General features: G+C 30.3%; 1 protein-coding gene across 5 annotated transcripts in view; it reads left to right on the plus strand.

The window, feature by feature from the left end:
* The window catches only part of LOC134688258 (rho GTPase-activating protein 20-like), a 166,205-nt gene that overhangs the window by 54,110 nt on the left and 89,860 nt on the right, over window positions 1–22,235 (plus strand). For all 5 annotated transcript variants that reach the window (XM_063548772.1, XM_063548775.1, XM_063548773.1 and 2 more), the window contains 4 exons: window positions 171–372; window positions 3,172–3,274; window positions 4,702–4,792; window positions 18,215–18,260. In XM_063548772.1, coding sequence (XP_063404842.1) covers window positions 171–372; window positions 3,172–3,274; window positions 4,702–4,792; window positions 18,215–18,260 — 442 coding nt within the window. The remainder of the gene's footprint in view (window positions 1–170; window positions 373–3,171; window positions 3,275–4,701; window positions 4,793–18,214; window positions 18,261–22,235) is intronic.

The raw sequence follows: 22,235 nt of genomic DNA on the forward strand, positions 1-22,235 counted from the left end.
AGTAAATCAGATAATTCGAAATTAAATAGCCCCAAAGTGGTCAAGTAAGGGTAAAACGTGAAATAAAGTATTCTTGAAAATAAGTTGGTTTACAGTACTTCACAATACCATATCACGTTAACATCCTTTCTTTGAGCACTCTCCCTGACCATGTTTTATTCTCTTTACAGTTGAGTGGTGAGGATGGAATTGGGATAGCAGATTTATTTACTCAGGCCACCATGGACCAGAGAATCAACAGCTATCGTCTGATTATGGCCTCTACCAGAGCCATACTGGACTCGGACGGTAGCTCTGGATCGCCATGTGTGGATCCTGATTTAGAGGATGTGTTTGAAGAGCTTGGTTTACAGAATGACCAAGAAGAAGAAGGTAATGTACAGGAGTCAGAAAACTTAAGGATTTTTGCTTCTTTTGTTTTTGAATTTTTGAATCCTGACTTGTTATATGCATAGAGGGCCATGAAAGAAATTTCCCTGCTAATCCCTACTTTTCTTAATTTTATTACATACATTTTAAAAAGCCATATTTGAAAATCCTTGTTTAATATTTTTTCACATATTTTTTAAGGAAAAGGATGTCAATGTTAAATATATGAAATGTCTAGAGAGAATTATTTCCTGCTAAATTTTTAATGGCTAATATCTCAAAAACAAGCACATGAACCCTCCATTTATCGGTAATTCGTATACCGGTATTTTCCCTTTGATCTTACTGCCTAATATTTTCGAGTATCAACGTACGGCTGTATCACTGAAAATATTAGGCAATACATTGCGTGACGTCATAATATTGTGTGACGTCATAATTACCGATAAACAAAATAATAGGTAGTTTCGTTTTTGATACTGACTATATCATGTTGAATATCTTAACTCGCCCTAACAGGCTCTTCTAGATATTCCACATGATATAGTTAGTATCAAAAACAAAACTACCTATTATTCTATATTTATCTTTTTATTTCCTTCCTTTAAAGTAGCGCTGATCAAACAGTATTGGTCAATACGTCCTTAAGTCTGTCAATCTGTCAGTTATTTTCATTTCTAGATGCTAATTCCAATACTTTTTATCTGATTGAACCTGAGACATGATGGTCATAAACTATTGGAGGAACATCTCTATTGATCTTCAGGTTACTTTACAGCCAAATCCAAGGTCAAAACTTCTTAAATAGACTGACATGTATGCAAATAATTTGATTTTAAAGTCATTTTATCTTGGGTCAAGGTCAAAGTTTCTAAAAAATATCTTTGCTAAAACATTATAACTACCTGAAATCAAAAGAATCATATCTTTAAGAGTAAAAAGTTAAAACTATGCCATTTGGTTATTATTAATTTTTGACCTCAAATACTTTTCAGTAATGGTAATTAATGCTTTTTTGACGAATGAGTTTTTGTTGACTTTGGTATCTTCTAAAAAAGAAAATATAGATGTATATAAGAGTGCTTATGCTTTATTCTTGTAATGAATATTTAAAAATGTCTTAATTATTACTGAACTGTAATGTCAACAGTACTGTGTAAAATGTACTGTTTTAAATTGAATGCCATGAGCTGGATAAGTGAATAAGGTAAAAAGAAGTGATTTAATAGTAAATACCAAAGATAGAAATCTACGATGTTATCGTGAATGAATCTTAATTTACAGTTTTTTTTACCTTTCAGAAAAAACTTTTACAACAAAGGATTTTTTTAACTGACTGCATAACAACTGTATAGTAAATAAAATATGGGTGTGCATAATTTGACTATTATAGTCTCATTTTTACGATAACGTATTCTGTTTTATTGTGAACGTGATATTCCCAGTAGGCTGATTTCTATCATATAAACTATAGACAAGTATTAAGATGTTAAGTGTCACCTTTTATGGGTATAAGGGTATTTATTGACACCCACAGTTTTTTTATCAACTGACTTACTTTGCAGTGAAAACATAAGGTTGTCATTATTTGCAGCCTGAAATAAAAAATCAAAACAAAACCTAAAACTATTATTTCATTGTCCTTAACTTTTTTGCTGCACTCATATATTCACAGATTGACTTAACTTTGATATTATGACCTATATCATTGAAAATTATAATTGTTTTCAAAAAAATCAAAACAAAACCTAAAACTTATTTCATTGCCTTAAATTTTTCGCTTCACTCAGATATTCACAGATTTGACTTAATTTTAATATTATGATATATATGATTGAAAATAATAAATAATATAACATGCAAAGATTAGTTGTCCCCCTCATTTTGACTGTCATAGTACATTAATGTTGTTTTCTTTCAATGAATGACGTTATGAGCTGTAAGAAGATGATCAGTGACAGGAAAAATATATTTCTTACATCTTTGATATATTTCAGATTTGTTTTATATTAAAAGATAGATTGTAATGTCCTTGCAAACTTAAAAGTACAAGTAAATAAATAGATTATTTCATAATTGAAAACAGAAGATATCAATTTTGTCACTAGGAACATCACACATCTGTATTAAACTGCTACAAATTTGTCTTAAGTCTAAATTTATAAAGTCAGAAGAAAACATGAAAGAAAGAAAATGACAATTTTATTGAAAAATGATTGATGCTTCTATAATAGTCAGTAGCAAATATTTCAGGCATATTCAAGATGATAAAAGTAATATTCAACTTAGGGAGGACATCAAAAGTTCAATGTTGGATGAAAGACTTAATTCACATAGTTTTTTCACTTAGGACCCTCCCCCCTCTTAACTTAATTTGGGAAAAATTGATTGACCAATAGGGATATATGTAAAAATCGATTTAAAATATACAAAACTTGCAGAATCTTAACCCCCTTCCCAAAACTATTTGATTTAAAGTTTTTTATCCAACATCGATCTTTTGATGTCGTTCCTTATTAGCCAAAGAAATCTAAGAAGACCAATGCTTTATGAAGCCTTATTTCAAATATTTTAATGCAAAGTGTTTCAAGTTCTGGTAAAACTTTATCTTAAACATAGGGTGACTACTTCTTATGCATACAATAATGTGCAATGACTATGGATTTGGTTTTATGCATGAGACGCTTTTAAGACAAATTTGATTTAGTTAGCTTCTATAGCACTTTGTAACATTCAACAAAGGAAGCTGGTATTAGTTGAACTTAATGCAATGTTTATTTAAATTTGTTTTCTTCTTTTCAGAAGACGATCCACGTTATGATGTGGTGAATGATTTACAGAAAACTGAGCGGGAATACTGTCGTCTGCTGAGGAGTATCCTGAATACATATGGTGAACCACTCAGGTATCTATATATGATTTGTTAAATATCAACAGGGTTTAATACTAGCAGGGCATTCATTCCTTAAGACCACCACCCTCATCATGTCTGCTTTCTGTCTCATAATTCACATTTGACATAGGGAAGGATGAGTTATCTCCCTTAGCACAAGTTTATAGCATATACTGGCACATCAATGAAATTCCAACCTCTTTTAAATTGAAATTTTATCACAATTGTTTTATTATTCTACTTTGATGCCAAAACATATACTATAGACTTATAACAAAATAAATTACAAACAATCAAATCAATTATTAAAAATATTCAATGTTGAAACTATTGTATAATTTTTTGATACTTTATTGGATTTCTGTCTCATAGACACTTAAGATTATTTCTTTATTTTACAAGTGTATTCTGATATCTTTAAAACAAGTATGTTTTACTTAATAAGTGATCAGTTTTGGGTTTGTTTGTGTAAAATTTATAAAGTTTAACACTTAGATGATGTTTGAATGGTTTGTTTTAAGAGAGCCGTATTTACAAACATTAAATATATTTGTAACTAGGTTTGAGTTATCTCCCATGGAACATAGGATTTCTTTTTTTTCTTCCTCTTATATGCAAAATCAATCAGTAAATAAAACAAGAAACAAGAAATGAATACATCTTTATTATTATCAACAGAATAAATTATCAGGATGAACATCAATTCTATGTACTTATTTAAAGAAACAAACATTCATTCAATACATGAAACTCAATTTAATTCCTTGATTTTATCGATGATCAGTTACTGTCTGCTGTAAAAAAAAGTCTCAATTTAGACCGACTTAAAGGCTGGTCAAGACTGAATCCTTAGATTTTAAAGCTGAAAAGGGCATCCGACTTATAAGCGGATCGACTTATAAGCGAGTACCTACAGTAGCTGATAAGATTTGTAATTCATCATAATATGCTTATATTATTTATATATTTGTTGTCATTCTCAACCAATGATTCAATGATTCAAACTTGTTTGTAATTGTAAAACATATATGTAATTAATCACTGATGCTGTTATATTTGTATGGAAATTATATAAGCTGCATTGCTTTTGATAAGATATAAAAAGAAGATGTGGTATGATTTCCAATGAGACAACTCTCCACAGGTGACCAAATAACATAGAAATTAACAACCATAGGTCACTGTACAGCCTTCAACAATCATCAAAGCCCATTTGAATTCGTCAGCTATAAAAGGCCCAGAAATAACAAATATAAAAACAATTCAAATGAGAAAGTGGAATTAAATTGGGAGGATTCACTGGACTGACATCTTCTAGTTTGTAGGTTTAATGTTCGTTCAGATATTTATGATTATTTTTCTCGTCTATAACTTTTATATTTTCACAGTATGCATGATCCTTAATTCTTTAGTTTATATTGCTTACATTTTTTTTTCAGGAAATTTTCCTCATTAACAGCAGAAGATCACAAAGTTTTATTTGTTGGTATAGAACCTATCCTCTCCATCAGTGCCATGTTAACTTCTAAAGTAAGTACACAATACACATACTTTATATATAAACAATCAAACTACAAACATGTGGAGCAGGAACTGCTTACCCTTCAAGAGTACCTGAGATCACCACGGGTTATTGAAAGGCTTCAAGTTGCTCAGTTTTTAGTTTGTTATACAAATGTAATGTGTTTTGTAAACTGTTGTTTTTTCTTTTTATCATTTTATTCTTTTTTGTAGCCAGTTTATTGAAGACTCAATATAAGCTTCAATGTCTGTTTGGTATCTTTTCAGCCTCTCTTTGAGCTTCAATGTCTGTTTGGTATCTTTTCAGCCTCTCTTTGAGTTTCAATGTCTGTTTGGTATCTTTTCAGCCTCTTTTTGAGTTTCAATGTCTGTTTGGTATCTTTTCAGCCTCTCTTTTTTTCTATAACTTACTTAAAGCATATCATTAATCAAAACATATTTTTTTGGATAGAACATCCAAAAATATACCTTGTAACTTTCTAGGTGATATTTTGTGCCTTTGGGTTGCTGTCAAATTGACAATTGCTCCACATCTCCTTTTTATCTTCAACAACACAGTGAAATAAATTATTTTGTACATCAGAAAACATTACTTTAATATTGTCCTTTTGAATATGTAAAGTTCAATAGTTTATCTTCAAAACATATCTTTAAAAAAATGACTTAATTTAAACAGATATTTAAAAATATTTCAGATTTTTATCATCAAAATGGGCTATTATTTGATTATTTATAATGATAAGTTCTCCTAGGGACTGATATTGATGAGTTTTTCTAGTAACATTTCAACTCTCTATTATTAAAATTTCATGAATATTCATATTTGATACATATACAGTTTATTGCACTTTTATTTTCAAGATATAATTTGTTTTTAATCAGAGCTGACAATAAAGTCGGTCACTAAAAATATTAAGATAGAACTAAATGTCATTTCCATAAATATTTTTTTTCTCTTGAAAAATACTTGGTATGTCCAAAAACCAAATAATAACCACTCATCAATCATATTTTTGTTATAGGATATAATAGAACATATGCCCCCCCGGGTGTGGGAATTTCTCGCTACATTGAAGACCTGTTGGTGACCTTCTGCTGTTGTATTTTTTTATTTTGGTCGGGTTGTTGTCTCTTTGACACATTCCCCATTTCCATTCTCAATTTTATAATAACTTTTTTTTTGCAACCAAGTTTTTTTTTAAACTGTACCAAAATAGATTTATTGTTAGCAAAATCTTTGAAACCATGCCTTCTGGAGACTTTGAATGTTTTTAAAAAAAAAAATTTAAGTAAAAAGGAAAATACAGTATTTTTAGGGTGATGAATATATTTTGACACAACAAATGTTTGTATTGGATGGAAGTGAACGAAAAAAAATTGCATTTGTAGAAGTATGTTTTTTTAAATCATTGAATTGGTTTTGAGACTACTGATTTTTGTATCAATTTTATCAGAAATTTTTAAATACTGGAATTGTAAATTCTATACTCTTTTGCTAAGTATATTTGATTTCAACACAAATATTTTATTCTGGGTCCAATAACCTTTTAAGTCACTGATATGATTATCGTATTCTGAAATATGAATATAATATTTGTTCTTTAAATCTTTAGAAACAAATAAGTATTTGTTAAACAGTAATAAGAAAGTGTTCTAATAGTGTAAAACTTTCATATTAGAAAATGCTTAATCATTTGTTTTGGTTTATAATTTCCTATTTAGGGTAAAAAGTACAACTATCATTTCCGTCGAAAGAATTAAGGACAAAAATTGAAATGTTTTCAAACAAAGGATCATTATGGGATTGAAAGCTAATCCTGTATATCAACCATTCTCTAACAACTATTTGATACACTTCATGACAAAAAATAAACCACATATATTAAGACTTATTTAAAGGAAAACCAAACGATTAACTATAGTACAAAGATCATATGATGACATTAATTTTGACAACCACAAAAATCTTCCTTTGAAATTTTACTTTTGTTGAAAAAGATAACTCACACTTCCCTAGTAATTAAAAGTGCACTGTTGTTTAAAAATACATATTTTAATGGTGAAACGGAACCTTTTATGAAAAGTTGTTGAAGATTTTTGGGAGAAATACAGCTAATGTAATATGGTTAAGACTTAGAAAATTAAATCTAGATAAAATTATAATTCGACTGAAAATCATGACCTATTAAATCAGTTCACATTAACAACATGTATATGATTTTGTATCCTACAAATATTCACAAAATATAAATATTATTTTTTGTAATTATTTATTTAAGTAATTAAGTATCCATGTACTATGGCTTGAAGTATAAGATTTAAAGGTAAAATACCCATAAAACATCACTGGACAAAGTATAGGTTGACTCTTAAGTATTCTTTTCCAACAAATCTCCGTCAATTTTGTGATTTATTTGGTTATTGACATATTTGCTGTCGCTCAACTTGTTTAATACACCATAACAGATGAGAAAATAATTTTTGTAAAATTTCAGAAAATTATGAAGTAGATAATTCGTGCCAGTAATTTTAAACAATTGCTACGAAGATTTCTCGGTACATTCTCTGGTCATCAACACCACCATTGGGGTCAGGGGCCTATAAGTCTTGAATTGACGGAAATATTGGTCTTTTGTTATGCCGATTGTTGTAATGATAATTCCATTAAGACTAGTATTATCGTAAGCAGACATTAATCAAGTCAGCGGACAAATATAATTGAAAGATTTGTTTGCACAATTATCTCGTAAAATTACAAGGACTTTTTTATACTGTAAATATTTATTTAGTTTTTTTGCATAATACATTAGATAGTATTTCATCAAGTAAATGCTTAATATAAGAGCATGCTTTGATCTTATGTTAAATCAGGTACTCAAAATATAAAAAAAGGATGAAAATATATGGCACAATTTAAAGAATTTAAAAGAACTCTCATAAGTCATACCTGCCAGTCATTGGTAAGTGTAAGTGTAAACTGTTTACATTTTTTCAGACTTACAAAAATCTTTCTTAAAACTATGATGTGCTCATCATCTTATCATCTTAACACTTTAAGTATTTATTGCTTTAGCAAGTTGTTATTTGTGTAAACAATTGGTAAAAAGAAGCACCACCATATAACATAATTTTTAAAAGAAAACTTTTCATATAATATTGTTCAATTGTCTCCCTTTTGTTTTCTAAAAGGAAAGATAAGGGGATATTTTTTGCTTCATTCTTCCTCACTGGCAGCACTATAATGCTCTAGTGCAAACAAAATAAGATACAAGTTGATTTTGTAAATGCAATGTATCAAATCAAGTAACTCCAAGATTTCATGTTAATAAAAATCAAATTGTTTTGAAAGTTTTTACAAGCTGATACAAAGGAGTTGAGCCCATAAGAGTAAGTTCAAAACATTGCATTTAACAAATCAGGTCTAATATTTCTAACTCTGACAGCTTTACCTATAAGGACCTTGTCCTCTAATAAAAATATAACTATATATTACTGTTTTTATGACAAAACTGCTGTTGGCACGTGGGTCAATTGAGGACATTTTTGGACTTCCCTCTATGTAAACAAGTTTATTATTTTTATCAGGTGTCCAGATTATCAATAACAAATTTGTACATGTTAATGGAACTCACACTTGGTTGCCTAATCATTTCTTGAAAAGTCAACAATATTGGTGGAGGGTCATCAGGAAGTCAAGGAAAGTTTTTATCCCCTTGTCAAATTAAAATTTTTCTATAAAACTTGTGAATTTTAATTATTACTATCAGTGTCAAGTGTGACAGTATTAAAATTGTTACCGTGGTAATTCAAAATTACATCTCTCCGTGAAGCGTCAACTTTTGGTGTGGTCATGATGCGAAGCGGATTAGGTTTCCATATTGAATTGGACACTTGCAGGTGTGAAAAGTGTATAATGCTGACCATGAAATGAACATAGAATCCCTGAACAAAAGATCTGAAATCTATTACTATAAATAATTCTATTTGACCGATGTCCTGTCATAATTTTATTTGTCCATGAAAATTTATTAAAAATAATATATACTGATATTATATGATGACCATTCACAGATATTTCAAAGAATATGTACATAAAATTTCATGGATATTTACCTCAGCATGTAACATAACTTTGTACCTGAAAAGATCAGAAGATTTAATATGATTTTAATCGTCTGAACAGAAGTTAGTCAGGACACAGTAAACGCATGGCTGAAATAAACTTTGGACAGTTTTATTCATAGTTTGGAGAAACAAATTTTATTGAATCTGAAGATGTATTACTACATTCAGAAAAGTGTTGTATATGGTATACCTTACAACTGCAGTTACAGTGGAAACATTTCTAAAGATTTTAATTGTATTTGCAACAGAAAGACAGATGCTGTCAGATTCTATAAGGGGCATTGGTGGCAGAGTGTTACCCCCCCCCCCCCCCCCCCAATATAAAAATCAAATCTGTAAAGCTCTTTCCACTGTAGTAAAGCATACTGACATCATATATAGCCACAATAGTTAATAAGGTATAGTCATTGATCAATTAAATAAAATTGAGAAAGGAAATGGGGAATGTGTCAAAGCGACAACAACCAAACCATAGAGCAGACAACAGCTGAAGGCCACCAATGGGTCTTCAATGTAGCGAGAAACTCCCCCACCAAACTCTCGTTTAGGTATGGGAATGATGAAATGTGGTATGATTGAGGATGAGACAATAAACCATGAAGACCGACTAGGATCTGACAAATCAATATCTGGTGTACTGCCTTCAACAATGAGCTCTCAAACCTGTAAAAGCTAATTGGGAAGAACTAGGGTTATCAAATCAATACCTTGCACAAATATAAATACCAAAAAGACAACAGCCACAAAGCATTGATAAAAAACTGAAAGCTAGAGTAGCAATTTCAAATAGTAACTGTATAAAATCGTTGTAAGAACCCATAGTGACAATATTTATATATTTTGCTAAAAGGCCAAATTGATGACCTTTAGTAAGTGACCTTTAGGAAGGAGTTTCCTCAAGGTACAATAAGTTTATATAGTTAGTAATTAATTTAGAAGTTCTGTCAACAACAACATCCTCTCTTAACAAGGCCATCCTCTCTTAACAAGGCCATCATCTCTTAACAAGGCCATCATCTCTTAACAAGGCCATCCTCTCTTGCAACTGGTATCTACCCGTATTCGGCCGTGTATAGTACGCATTTATGTATAGTCCGCACCCCTCTTACATCCCCTTAAAATCGAGAAAAAAAGTTTTGTAAAAAAAAAAAAAAAAAAAAAAAAATTATTGTAAAAGTCTAGTTCACTGTAAAAATCCATTGAAAGAGAGCTATTCTCCATGTTTTTTATAAAAAAAAATAATTATGTTTTATTTATTTCATAAAAAAATGAAATGGTAGAACTTTTCATCAGGTAGTTAATATTTAATAATTTTATATAAGTAGTTATTAATCAAGAGATTCATTTTAAAATCAACATTTGTCTAAGTATGTCCAAGCTGATATATAATATAACAGAAATAATTTGAATATTATGGAACAAAAGAAAAAAGAGATCAAACATTTATCTAAATTATTTAGCAGTAATCAAAATTTTAAAACTATTTAATCTTATATAATCTTTTCATTGATCATGTTGTTTTATTGCCTGGGATTATAATATTTAACACCTGTCAAAACTTGACATCATTATTTAATTGCTACACACCCATACTTAATCCCTAATTACCTCTCTTGATTACCTATACAGGATGTCACACCTTTACTTTTAATAATCAATTTTGAAAAGAAAAGTTAAAAAAAGAATAAAAAAATAAGAATTAAATGAATTAAATACATTAAACGTCTCCAATAAACATTGTTGATGCAGAAAAACGAAATTTAAAAAAAAAAAAATTTTTTTTTTAATAAATTTCGAAAACCGTCTATAGTTGTGTATAGTCCGCACCTCTTGTACACACTACATATTTAAGGAAAAAAGTGCGGACTATACATGCCCAAATACGGTAATTTTATTTATTTTTCAGTTTTGTTACCTTTTATACCTTTTTTACACATTTAGTGCCTTTTCTGTACTGTATATTATGGTATGTTATTTTATGTACATTTTGTTGATCTACTAATCTCGATTAAAGGAGTATCTTTGGCCAAGTGGTGTTAGTAATTCAAGCTCAAACTGCTCATAGCCAGTTGTGTTCAACTTCAACTGTTTTTGATTGAAAAGTTATTATCATTTTAATAGTCTTTCTGTCATTTTGAGTTTCTCTGGGTACTCTAGCCTTTTCCAGAAAAACAATTCTGATGGCCAAGGTTGCTGAATTAATCCCATCAAAAAATCAAAACAGACAAAGGTTAAAAATGGTTGGGGGTGGAGGTTGAGACGTCCAAAAACCTGGTTTAATCATTCAACAATAAACTCAATAATAGTTGGCATATGTCATATTTAGTTTTTTTTTGTTGCTATTTTGAGAATAAGGACCAGTTAGAAATGGAATGACAGAATATGTTATAGGCTTGGTATTGATTTGGAGCTTGTCATATTGTTCCATATTTATAGGGTTATATTTTAATTGTGGATGAAACTGGTCTTCTGATTGGCTGACATTGTTTTGTTTATCATATCATAGACACAATTTTGTCATGAGGCCATGACATCATCAACGTTTTTTTCATGATTTACGCTGGTTTAAAATGGAATTGAGAATTAGATAATAAGAAATAACTGAAATATTTTGTCAGTTTATTCGAATTAACATAAAAAATGTGGTGCACACTGTTACATAACCTGCTACATGCATAATTCAGTGTGAACCACATTTTTATTTTATTTCTTCATAGACAGAAAAAATATTACAGTCATTCCTTTAATAACTAATAATATTTTGGACCAAAAAAAGCTCTCAAAGCCCCATGTCTTTTTGAGACAGTTACAAGTTTTACAATAACTCTCATAATACACCTTTATAAATCGCTTCATTTGGATGTCATAATCTCTATTTTTCAATCAGAATTATTAAATTTATCGACATATCAAGGAAACTTGTCAGGAAAATGTCATCAATTAAAAAAATCTTTTTTGCAAAAATATGTGCACTTGCATAAACTGCAGTACTTTGATATATCATAAGAAGAAATCTGTAGCCTGCAGACAAGTGACCATTTTATTTGACAATGTCACAATAGCCTAAGAAATTAGACAAATATATCATTAAATTCCAAAGGACAATTTAATCTGAATAGATTTAAAGCTGGTCCTTTTCAATGGAATACACACAATTTTATTTAACCAAAGATTTTTTCGCTTTAATTCTCAAATTGAATGCAAGATAAAGTAGATATAGCGGTAGTTTTGTCTTTTTATCTGTCTCGGGTGTTGAGATGGCCATTGTCCCGCTGTCACAATACAAAACCCAAATTTTGTTTGTTGAATACTTTTCCTGTCGGAGAACTTTAATTCACAACTAGAAGGAATTTATTAATTGCATTTGATGGAATGACTCATTTTACTTATTTTCAATTTAATCAGATCGATTGATTACATTTTAATAGTAACCAATATATTGATAAAAGACAGATTTTCACACCTTGCATTTAAAAAGTTGACCACTTCTCAGTTTATTCACAATCAGTATTTGGTCATGTGATTTGGAGCAGTGTGTTTGGTGAACCAGATATAATACACAGCGGTACTGATGATTTTCATTGTAACTCGCACCGTAGTAGTTTACTTTAATGTGTCGAAATAGCGATCGTAAAAATCAACTTCTTTTTATTATTAATTTTGAATTTGTGGATTTTTCATTCTTGATATTTCAAGGTAGGAATGTACACTATGATAATATGATTTTGATAGATAAATGAAAATATAACACTGAAAATTAAATCAATTTTCTTTTATATATATATAGCTACAGGGAAAAATATATTATGCAGTTACTGTGTACTAACATCATACATGACTTTATATGTGTGCATGGAAGGTTTTGTCAGAATAACTTTTAAAGCTCCTTTGATTTTAGTTTTAAACTTGTAATTATAAATAATGAGAAAGTTATTACTCTCCCTTTCAAATCTATAGTTGGGTTACTCGGTATAGAGAGCACCAGTTAGAAATATAAAAACAGTTTTTTAATTGAAAAAATGTTGCTTGGTTTTTTTTTGGTCTTTTATGCTCAAGCAATAAAATAAGTAGATATGTTATGATTGCCAATGAAACAACTCTCCACAAAAGACCAGATGATACAGAAACCACTATAGGTTACCATACAGCTCTGAGCAACAAAGCCTAAAACCCTTCCTGTAGAGTTAACTATAAAAGGTCCAAATATGACAAATGTAAAACAATTCAAATGAGAGAAATCTAACAGCCTGATTCATGTACAAAATAATGAATGAAAAACAAATATGATATACATGCATTTTGAGAATTTTAAAAGTCTGATGACTTGAGTAATGTTGCAACATGCAGAAAGCATTTTAGAAGTGTCATGATTTATTTTACAAAAATAGAATATGATCAGTAAATTGTAAGCTCTCATTGCTTTTAGCAAATAAAACTTTAAGCAAGGAAATTTAAAATTAAAAGTTGGATGAATGATTTTGAAAATAGACTAGAGAAAAATATTGATTGATTGATTGTTGTACATGTATCCTCTATGCAGCATTGGTGCCAAAAGGCTATACTGCGTATAATTGTTTGTCTATATGTCACAACTAATAGGTTGATTTTTTTGGAGTCATATAATTAGACCTTACAAGTTAAAGTGCAGTGACAAATTAAAAACACACACTACTAACTAGCTATCTAATTTACTTTATTTATCGACAATGCACGCTATAGTTACTCTCTTCTGGGACATCTTAAGCTCAGTAGAAAACTTTACCAAAATGATTTGAACTGCTGGAAATATGATCAGTAGTATTATACCAGGCATTAACTAGCTATTAACCATGCTGTAGAATCTGACGTAGAACCAGTTTAATAAACAGGGACTTGGGTAAATTACTGCTCATTGTTGAAGGCTGTATGGTGACCTATATTTGTTGTTCATGTCTGTGTCATTTGGTCTCTTGTGGAGAGTTATTTCATTAGCAATCATACCACATCTTTTTTTTTTTAAATGAACATTGATGGGATTTGACTTCTTGTCATTTGGTTGTGATTTTGATTTTATAGTTCCTTGTTGTTTGCCATGGTTCTACATCACATTTGGTTTGGTTTTGTTGTTCCTCTTTGATGGATGAACACAGTTCTTTGTTGTTTTGTTCTATATGGTTTTGTTTTGCTTGGTGTTCCTCCTTCTTGTTTGGTTTGGTTTTGCTTGGTGTTCCTCATTGTTGTTTGATTTGGTTTTGCTTGGTGTTCCTCCTTGTTGTTTGGTTTGGTTTTGTTGTTCCTCTTTGATGGATGATTACAGTTCTTTGTTGTTTTGTTCTATATGGTTTTGTTTTGCTTGGTGTTCCTCCTTGTTGTTTGGTTTGGTTTTGCTTGGTGTTCCTCCTTGTTGTTTGATTTGGTTTTGCTTGGTGTTCCTCCTTGTTGTTTGGTTTGGTTTTGTTGTTCCTCTTTGATGGATGATTACAGTTCTTTGTTGTTTTGTTCTATATGGTTTTGTTTTGCTTGGTGTTCCTCCTTGTTGTTTGGTTTGGTTTTGCTTGGTGTTCCTCCTTGTTGTTTGATTTGGTTTTGCTTGGTGTTCCTCCTTGTTGTTTGGTTTGGTTTTGTTGTTCCTCTTTGGAGGATGAACACAGTTCTTTGTTGTGTGGTTCTATATGGGTTTTTTTGCTTGGTGTTCCTCCTTGTTGTTTGATTTGGTTTTGCTGTTCCTCTTTGATGGATAAACACAGTTCTTTGTTCTTTGTTGTTTGGTTCTGTATGATTTAGTTTTGTTTTGCTGTTCCTGTTTGTTGTTTGGTTCTACATGGTTGGGTTTTGTTTTGCTGGTTTTTTTTGTTGTTGGATGATACAAAAAGGAACTGACACTGTGTTTCATTTGGAGAAGACAATACTAAGTTGAAAAACTTGTTTCTTATCCATTTGTCTTTTTTTAATGATAAAATATGTTTTTAACTAACAGTTTTTTGTTGTTTGGTTCTATATGGTTTTGTTTGATTTCCCTGTTCTTCCTGTTTTGTTTTACATGGTTGGGTTTTGTTTTGCTGTTCCTCTATGTTGGATTTTCTAAATCATTGTTTTTTTGGTCCTACATGTGTTGTTTTTTTTATTCTGTTCCTCTTTGATGGGGGAACACACTGTATTGGTTTTAGGTGTTTCCCAGTTTTTGTTTGTACATAAAACATAGGATTTTACATTATGTGTTGTTGGGTTTTTAACATGCAATGCAAAGACTTTAGAATGTGCATTTGCTTTTTCTCCACTTAGCACATGCTATAAAACAGTTGGGTTACATGTGAACTGAAAAGGGTTAACAGATGTATTGATATTCATTTGTTTAAGGTTAATTTTTGTCCACACATGACTGTTCCTGCAACTGTTATTCTGGGAATCAGCAGGTTAAAAATGTGACTTGGTATGCATCTAATTTGTCACTTAAGTGTAAGCGGCCATCCAAGAACTAGGATTCTGAAGTTTCAATCTTCAATTTTTAGTGTTCTAATTTATTTTTTGTTGTTTTATCTATGCAATGTATGCATCTGTATTATTCTGTCTGGATATATTAAGAATTAGGAAGGTTTCTCAACATTTCTAAAACAATGCTGTGGTATTCATTTATTCAGTGTATGTTTTAAAATTTGCAGGGACTTCCTGCTTATTCAAAGCATTATTAATCTATTTTCTTTTCTTTAAGATTTTAACAAAAGTGTATTATATGATATTTTATTATGAATAATGACCCAATATCCTCATTTTTTTCCTTAAGCATTAAAATTTTATAGAAAGGAAATCAATTGTATACACATGGTGACATGCATTGATTGTCAGATTTGTAAAACTTAAATGCATATACCTGTTGCAGGTGTGTAAATAGTTCTTATATCATTTTATAATTTATTGTTAAAGTTTATGACAGGATAGATTTCCAAGGTTTATAGCTGAAATATCCTTTTACTTCCACAAAAGACATTTTTCCCAAGCCTAAGATGTTATGACAGAGAAGATTACTATGCAGTTTAATTGTTTTGCAACATTTAAACGAAAACGAAGAATGGGGAATGTTGAGCTGGAGCTCGTTATTCTGATCTCTGAAATCAAATATTTTTTTATTAGTCTGCAAAAAGGATATATTACAAATTAAGAAGGTATCACAAAATATTGCAGTCTCATTATTAAGGAAGTTTATGCTAATCTGTTTTATACTTAAACGTATTTCAATTGTGAAATTTAAAAAGCAGAACAAAATGAAGGTTCTACCGTAGTTAAGCAGATATACAATGTACATTTTCCATGTTGTATGGTTCAATTGCCATATCATTGCTGTATACCTAACTTAACTGGGATTTTATAAAAGGAGAATGTCTAAATTGCAGGGTGCCATTCTACACTTTTATATATATGCTTTGAACTTCATAAATAGGAGGCCTTTGCTCATGTGTACCAATGATTTGTGAAAGTACCCAGTACCTCATCCTTGTGAATTCCCTAAGATAATTTGGTAGATTTGTCTGAAATTTACTATAATATACAAAGATAGCGATTTTCCATTCTAAGGTCGTGGTTTTCTATGAGCACTCTAGCTTCCTCCACCAATATAAAATGGCAGCAATGAAATAGCCCAAAAATGTCGCTTTGAAGTGGGGTTAAAACACCAACAAATCAATAATAGAAAGCGATTTTGTGCTGTCTAATTACATTTATCAGATATAAACGAGGTATAGATTTATGTTATCAAACCTTGAACATGATAATTGTTCTATAGTAGTGTCCCATAGTAGATTGTTCTATGCTACATTGAACCTAACTACTTGAAATTATTCTGACAAGATATAAGTGTTAGAAATTTAAGAAATTGCTATTTTTTTATTTTATACCTTTAATTATGGATGTATTGTAAGTTTTATTTTTACAATGTTACACCCTTTCTTCTGGATAATGTCTGTTTTGTATGACAAAGAGTATAAAGTCTAAGTGTGAACGGGGTCCTATTCATAGAATAGTTTACTTGAACTCTCCGAGGGCAATAAACTGTTTGATGTACCGATAAATAAGCACATCTTTCCTTAGTAAAAACAACTCTGCAACAATGCAGAAACAGATCATAGATTCATCACATTTTCATTTTTTTTTTGTCCTTACTAATGCATGTACCGTTTGATGAATAAAAAGAAAAGGAAGATACAAATCATGCAAGTCCTTTTTTTCAAATTTGACGAGCATGCTTTTTATAAAATTAAATAGATTTTTTTATCTGCAGTTTACTGCTTAAGGTCTATCGTGACACTTAAGACAAGTAAGGATTTAACCCAGGATCACAGAAAGACATTCTACCAGTAGAAAATATGTATCTTTAATTTCTCAATTTGAATTTAAATGGCTTTATCAAAGCTGATTAACCTAGTTTAGTATTTATAAAACCCTTTTAACCAGAAAAGTAAACCATTAAAAAATATCAGTTTTGTTATATGAGAAGACTGGATATTGTCTTGTTAAAATTAATGATTCATGTAACTTCTTATAACTGTCAAATTTAAAAATTTATAAATCGTTTTAACTTTTAGGACAGAGTATCAAAGTTTACGATTTATAGAGAAATGTTTGCATTTAAATCCGTGTTTTGATGAGTCTTCATCTTTCAGATGTTCCAGCTATCTTAACGTAAAATGATTTTCAGTATTAGTAATACATTATGATATTATTTTGCTCTATACATTTTTTCAATATTTATTTATACTTAAGTTATATCATAAAATATTGTAGGTATTTTACCTGTTTTGATACCCATCCAGTCAATTTGCTTTGAAGCAGGTTTGGTATCAGAGTGCACAATTTACGATAGTATTTTCATGCATAATGGTTTTGTGATTCTTCTTTACATTTGTTGTTTTTATAGTGATATTAAGATGATAACACAATATTGACTGCTGTACCCCTATTTTTGACATTTTTACTCTTTCAGTATGTTTGTTTTGTTCATACATCGTTGACAATGTAATGGAATTTGATGCGACTGTCATACAAGTGAGAGGTTTAGCTAGCTATAAAACCAGGTTCAATCCACCATTTTCTACATTAGAAAATGCCTGTACCAAGTCAGGAATATGACAGTTTTTATCCATTCGTTTGATGTGTTTGGACTTTTGATTTTGCCTTTTGATTTTGGATTTTCCTTTTTGAATTTTCCTTGGAGTTCAGTATTTTTGTGTTTTTACTTTTTAATATAATCATGAAAGCATTTCCTCCTTTTGAATATTTTGCTTCTTTGATGAACTATAAACACATACATTTAACTATATTTTTTTTCTTTTTCAGTTTGAAGATGTTTTAAAGACCTGGGACAGTTCTGCTTCACAGATAGGTGAGTAACAAGTAAAATATGTGCCAAGGAATCAGTCTTGTGGAGATTGGTGACTGTCAATAATTTTACAGGCCTGCAAAAATGAATAATGTTTGGCAGACTATAATGCCCAACATATGATAGTAAGGCAGGGGAGTACAGGTCCATGTTACCATGTTTTTTGTCATGTCTGTGTGGTCTGATGTGTAATCTGTCTGTCTATTTTCTATTCCTCTTACCTATATCCAGTTAGACTTTTGGTTTAAGATTTTTTTGTGATGAAAAGCAACTAAAAACCTAGTGCATAATGATGTAAACTTGAAAGAAAGAAAAATGCCAAATTATGGTTTTGACTCTGATTCAGCTGTTCACTGAACTTTGAAGTGTGATAAGTGCACACAGGGCATGGTGTCCCATTAACATATATTCTTGTTTAAAAGTAACTTAAAAATAATGTTCTAAGCTGGTGACTGCAGTTTTTTTATCTGGTAGATTTATATCATATTTCAATGTCTATCTATTTCGTCCCTGTCATTCAGTCTTTTGAGAATAACATTAATTTCTGATGATCATGAACACATTCAAGTGCAGTGCTGTGTTATATATCTTTGTGATTTTCAAAATCATTGATCGTAAACCATTAACAATGTCTTCAACACATGCAGTTTTTACATTTTTTTACAGTTGACACTATTTATAGATTATTGATATATTATACTTAAAATTTAAATTTTTTATTTAAAAAAAATTAATTTGGAGTTATGTCCCTTGAATCATTCAAATTTTTTTTTCATCCTTGTAAAAATATTTTCCACATTATGCTTCATTAAAGCAGAAATATCTTCAATGAAAGTAGGTTAATGTTAGTGTCAAAATTGGTTTATGGTAATGTCAGGGAAAAAATCAGTCAAGGAAAAGTTAGGACAACACTTTTTGAAGTCCTTTTTAATATTTCATACTTATCAAAAATCAGATAATTGAGTCATATAGAATATAGATTTTTATCTTTGAGTTGGTAAAATATGATAAGTTTTTCATAATAAGATTTTTTTCAATATGACCTAGAGTGTTATGAGTTTGAACTTAAAGTTTAATTTATCAGTGGACCATGACAACATAGGCCTAATATCAATACATCTAATTATATAATAAAGTTATTGACATGGAAAACTATTTTATATCACCTTTTGCTGTGTTTCCAGCTGCTAGCAAAAATATATTTTACAAAGAAAATTTAGGTTTATTTCTTTTTAAAGAATGCAAGAATAAAAGACCACCTTGAAAAAGTTTTTATATGTGAGCATTTTCTAAATCAAAGATACTATTTTTATATAATTTATGGAATACTTCACAAATATTTTTAAAAAGTAAAATTTTATTCAGAAATATCAAGGTCATCTCTTTAAAAATATATAAAATTTACATATAATTGGCATAATTTATGATATATATGTAATATTATCTCATTCACAATTTTGGGCTGAAATTTTTGAATAAATTAAAAATGTTTGGAAACTGCTCGCATATCTTAAATTTGTAAATATATTAAAATTTTGGCAGTTTATATTGAATACATTGATATTTTTTGCAGCAATAAATAAACTGCAACCTTAGATTTAACAACATTCTACAATTACTGTGTTCTCAATTTGCTATAAAAATACTGTTTTTGGATTTGTGTTACCTTATTGCATCTGCCTTGTAGGGTGTGTTTTGAAAAACAAGACTTTGCTATCAAAATTTATTTGCTTATAACTACTTGAAACATGTTTATGAATATTCTTATTGGAAAATGAGTAAACAAAGTTCAAGATTCATTAAGTTTTACATCTTTCCACTCAGTGGTGATTATGTCATGGGATTACATGAGGGTGGTAATGGGGGTATCATCATGACAAATAACGGTAAAAATTCTTACCAAATGACATTTACCGTAATTTTGGTGCATGACATCAAAATGTACACTTTCTTTTAGACAATAAAGAAATCAACTGATTTTGACTTATCACTTTAATTTTTTCTAAAAATTTACAGTAACAATAATTATTTGAGACCTCTGATGAATCATGGTAAGGATATTTTATCCAAACATGGTGAAATTTTAACCAATTTGACTCTAACAGTGGCAAAAAATTATTGTTTGACGCCTGTTGGTAAAGGGCATTCCTACCCTCTTATATCATGGCATAAAGTGTTGGTCTGTCAGTGATTATGTCACATCATACATATTCAGTCCATCAGTGACTATGTCATGGCATACATTTTCAGTCCTTCAGTGATTATGTCATGGCATACAGTGTCAGTCCTTCAGTGATTATGTCATGGCATACAGTGTCAGTTAATCAGTGATTATGTCATTGCATACAGTGTCAGTTATTCATTGATTATGTCATAGCATACAATTTCAGTCCATCAGTCATTATTTCAAGGCATTTAGTGTCTTTCCATCAGTGATTATGTCATGGCATACAGTGTCAGTCTATCAGTGATTATGTCATTGCATACAGTGTCAGTTATTCATTGATTATGTCATGTGACATACAGTGTCAGTCTATCAGTGATTATGTCAAGGCATACAGTGTCAGTCTATCAGTGATTATGTCATGGCATACAGTGTCAGTCTATCAGTGATTATGTCAAGGCATACAGTGTCAGTTATTCATTGATTATGTCATGGCATACAATTTCAGTCCATCAGTCATTATTTCAAGACATTCAGTGTCTTTCCATCAGTGATTATGTCATGGCATACAGTGTCAGTTAATCAGTGATTATGTCATTGCATACAGTGTCAGTTATTCATTGATTATGTCATGTGGCATACAGTATCAGTCTATCAGTGATTATGTCAAGGCATACATTGTCAATCCATCACTCATTATGTTAAGACATTAAATGTTTTTCCATCAGCCATTATGTCATGACATACAGTGTCAGTCCATCAGTCATTATGTCACATCATGCATTGTCAGTCCATCAGTGATTATATCATGACATATAGTGTTAGTTCATCAGTTATTATGTCAAGGCATACAGTGTCAGTTCATCAGATATTATGTCATGGCATACATTGTCAGTCCATCAGTGATTGTATCATGGCATACAGTGTCAGTTCATCAGTCATTATGTAATGAAATACATTCAGTCCATCAGTGATTATGTCATGGCATATAGTGTCAGTCCATCAGTGATTATTTCATTGCATACAGTTTCAGTCTATCAATCATTATGTCATGACATACAGTATCAGTCCATCAGTGATTATGTCATGGCATTAGGTTTAGGTCCATCAATAATTATGTCATTGGATTATATCATGGCATAGGCAGTGTTGGTTCATCAGTGATCATTATTTTTTTGTCCTCCCATCTTTTATGAACCGAACATAATGTCAAGTGTTTTTTCTCATGCTTTTAGTTATCAAGCTGATTTTTAGGTCCCTGTTGACTTTGGTATAGGCCATATAGCTTATCATTCATACCACAACAAACAGTTATACAAACTTTTTTTCTAAAGACCATTTTGTGGTTTATGGATAGTGTCGGTCGGGCAGAGGGCTCCCTTTCATTGCTTATACAAGACAGGTTAATTCATATGAATTGAAAACTTAATAGGCGAATGAACAACTTAAATCAGCGTTTTGTTAATCTTTAATGCTGATACTGTTCAGGGAATAGAAAATTAAGATAAATTTTCAATCCAAACAAAGATGCGATTAATTGTTAAAGAACAATGGGGATATGTTTCTAGACAGTATAAATAGGATAAGGACAATCCTGATATTTTTCCTCACCTTTTTCATTCAAATTAATTCAATGGATTGTTTCACTGTTAATGGGCATTACAGTGAAACACTTGACCTGACAAGGCCATACAATTGCTATCGTTCCCTAGCCATTAAATTCTCCCTTTAAAATCTAAATGTATTTAAAATTTATAGCTATATAAACTATTCATTACTAATACCATCAACCAATACACTTTCTGATAAGCCCC

This window comes from Mytilus trossulus, chromosome 10, assembly GCF_036588685.1.
Source record: "Mytilus trossulus isolate FHL-02 chromosome 10, PNRI_Mtr1.1.1.hap1, whole genome shotgun sequence".
NCBI lineage: Eukaryota > Metazoa > Mollusca > Bivalvia > Mytilida > Mytilidae > Mytilus > Mytilus trossulus.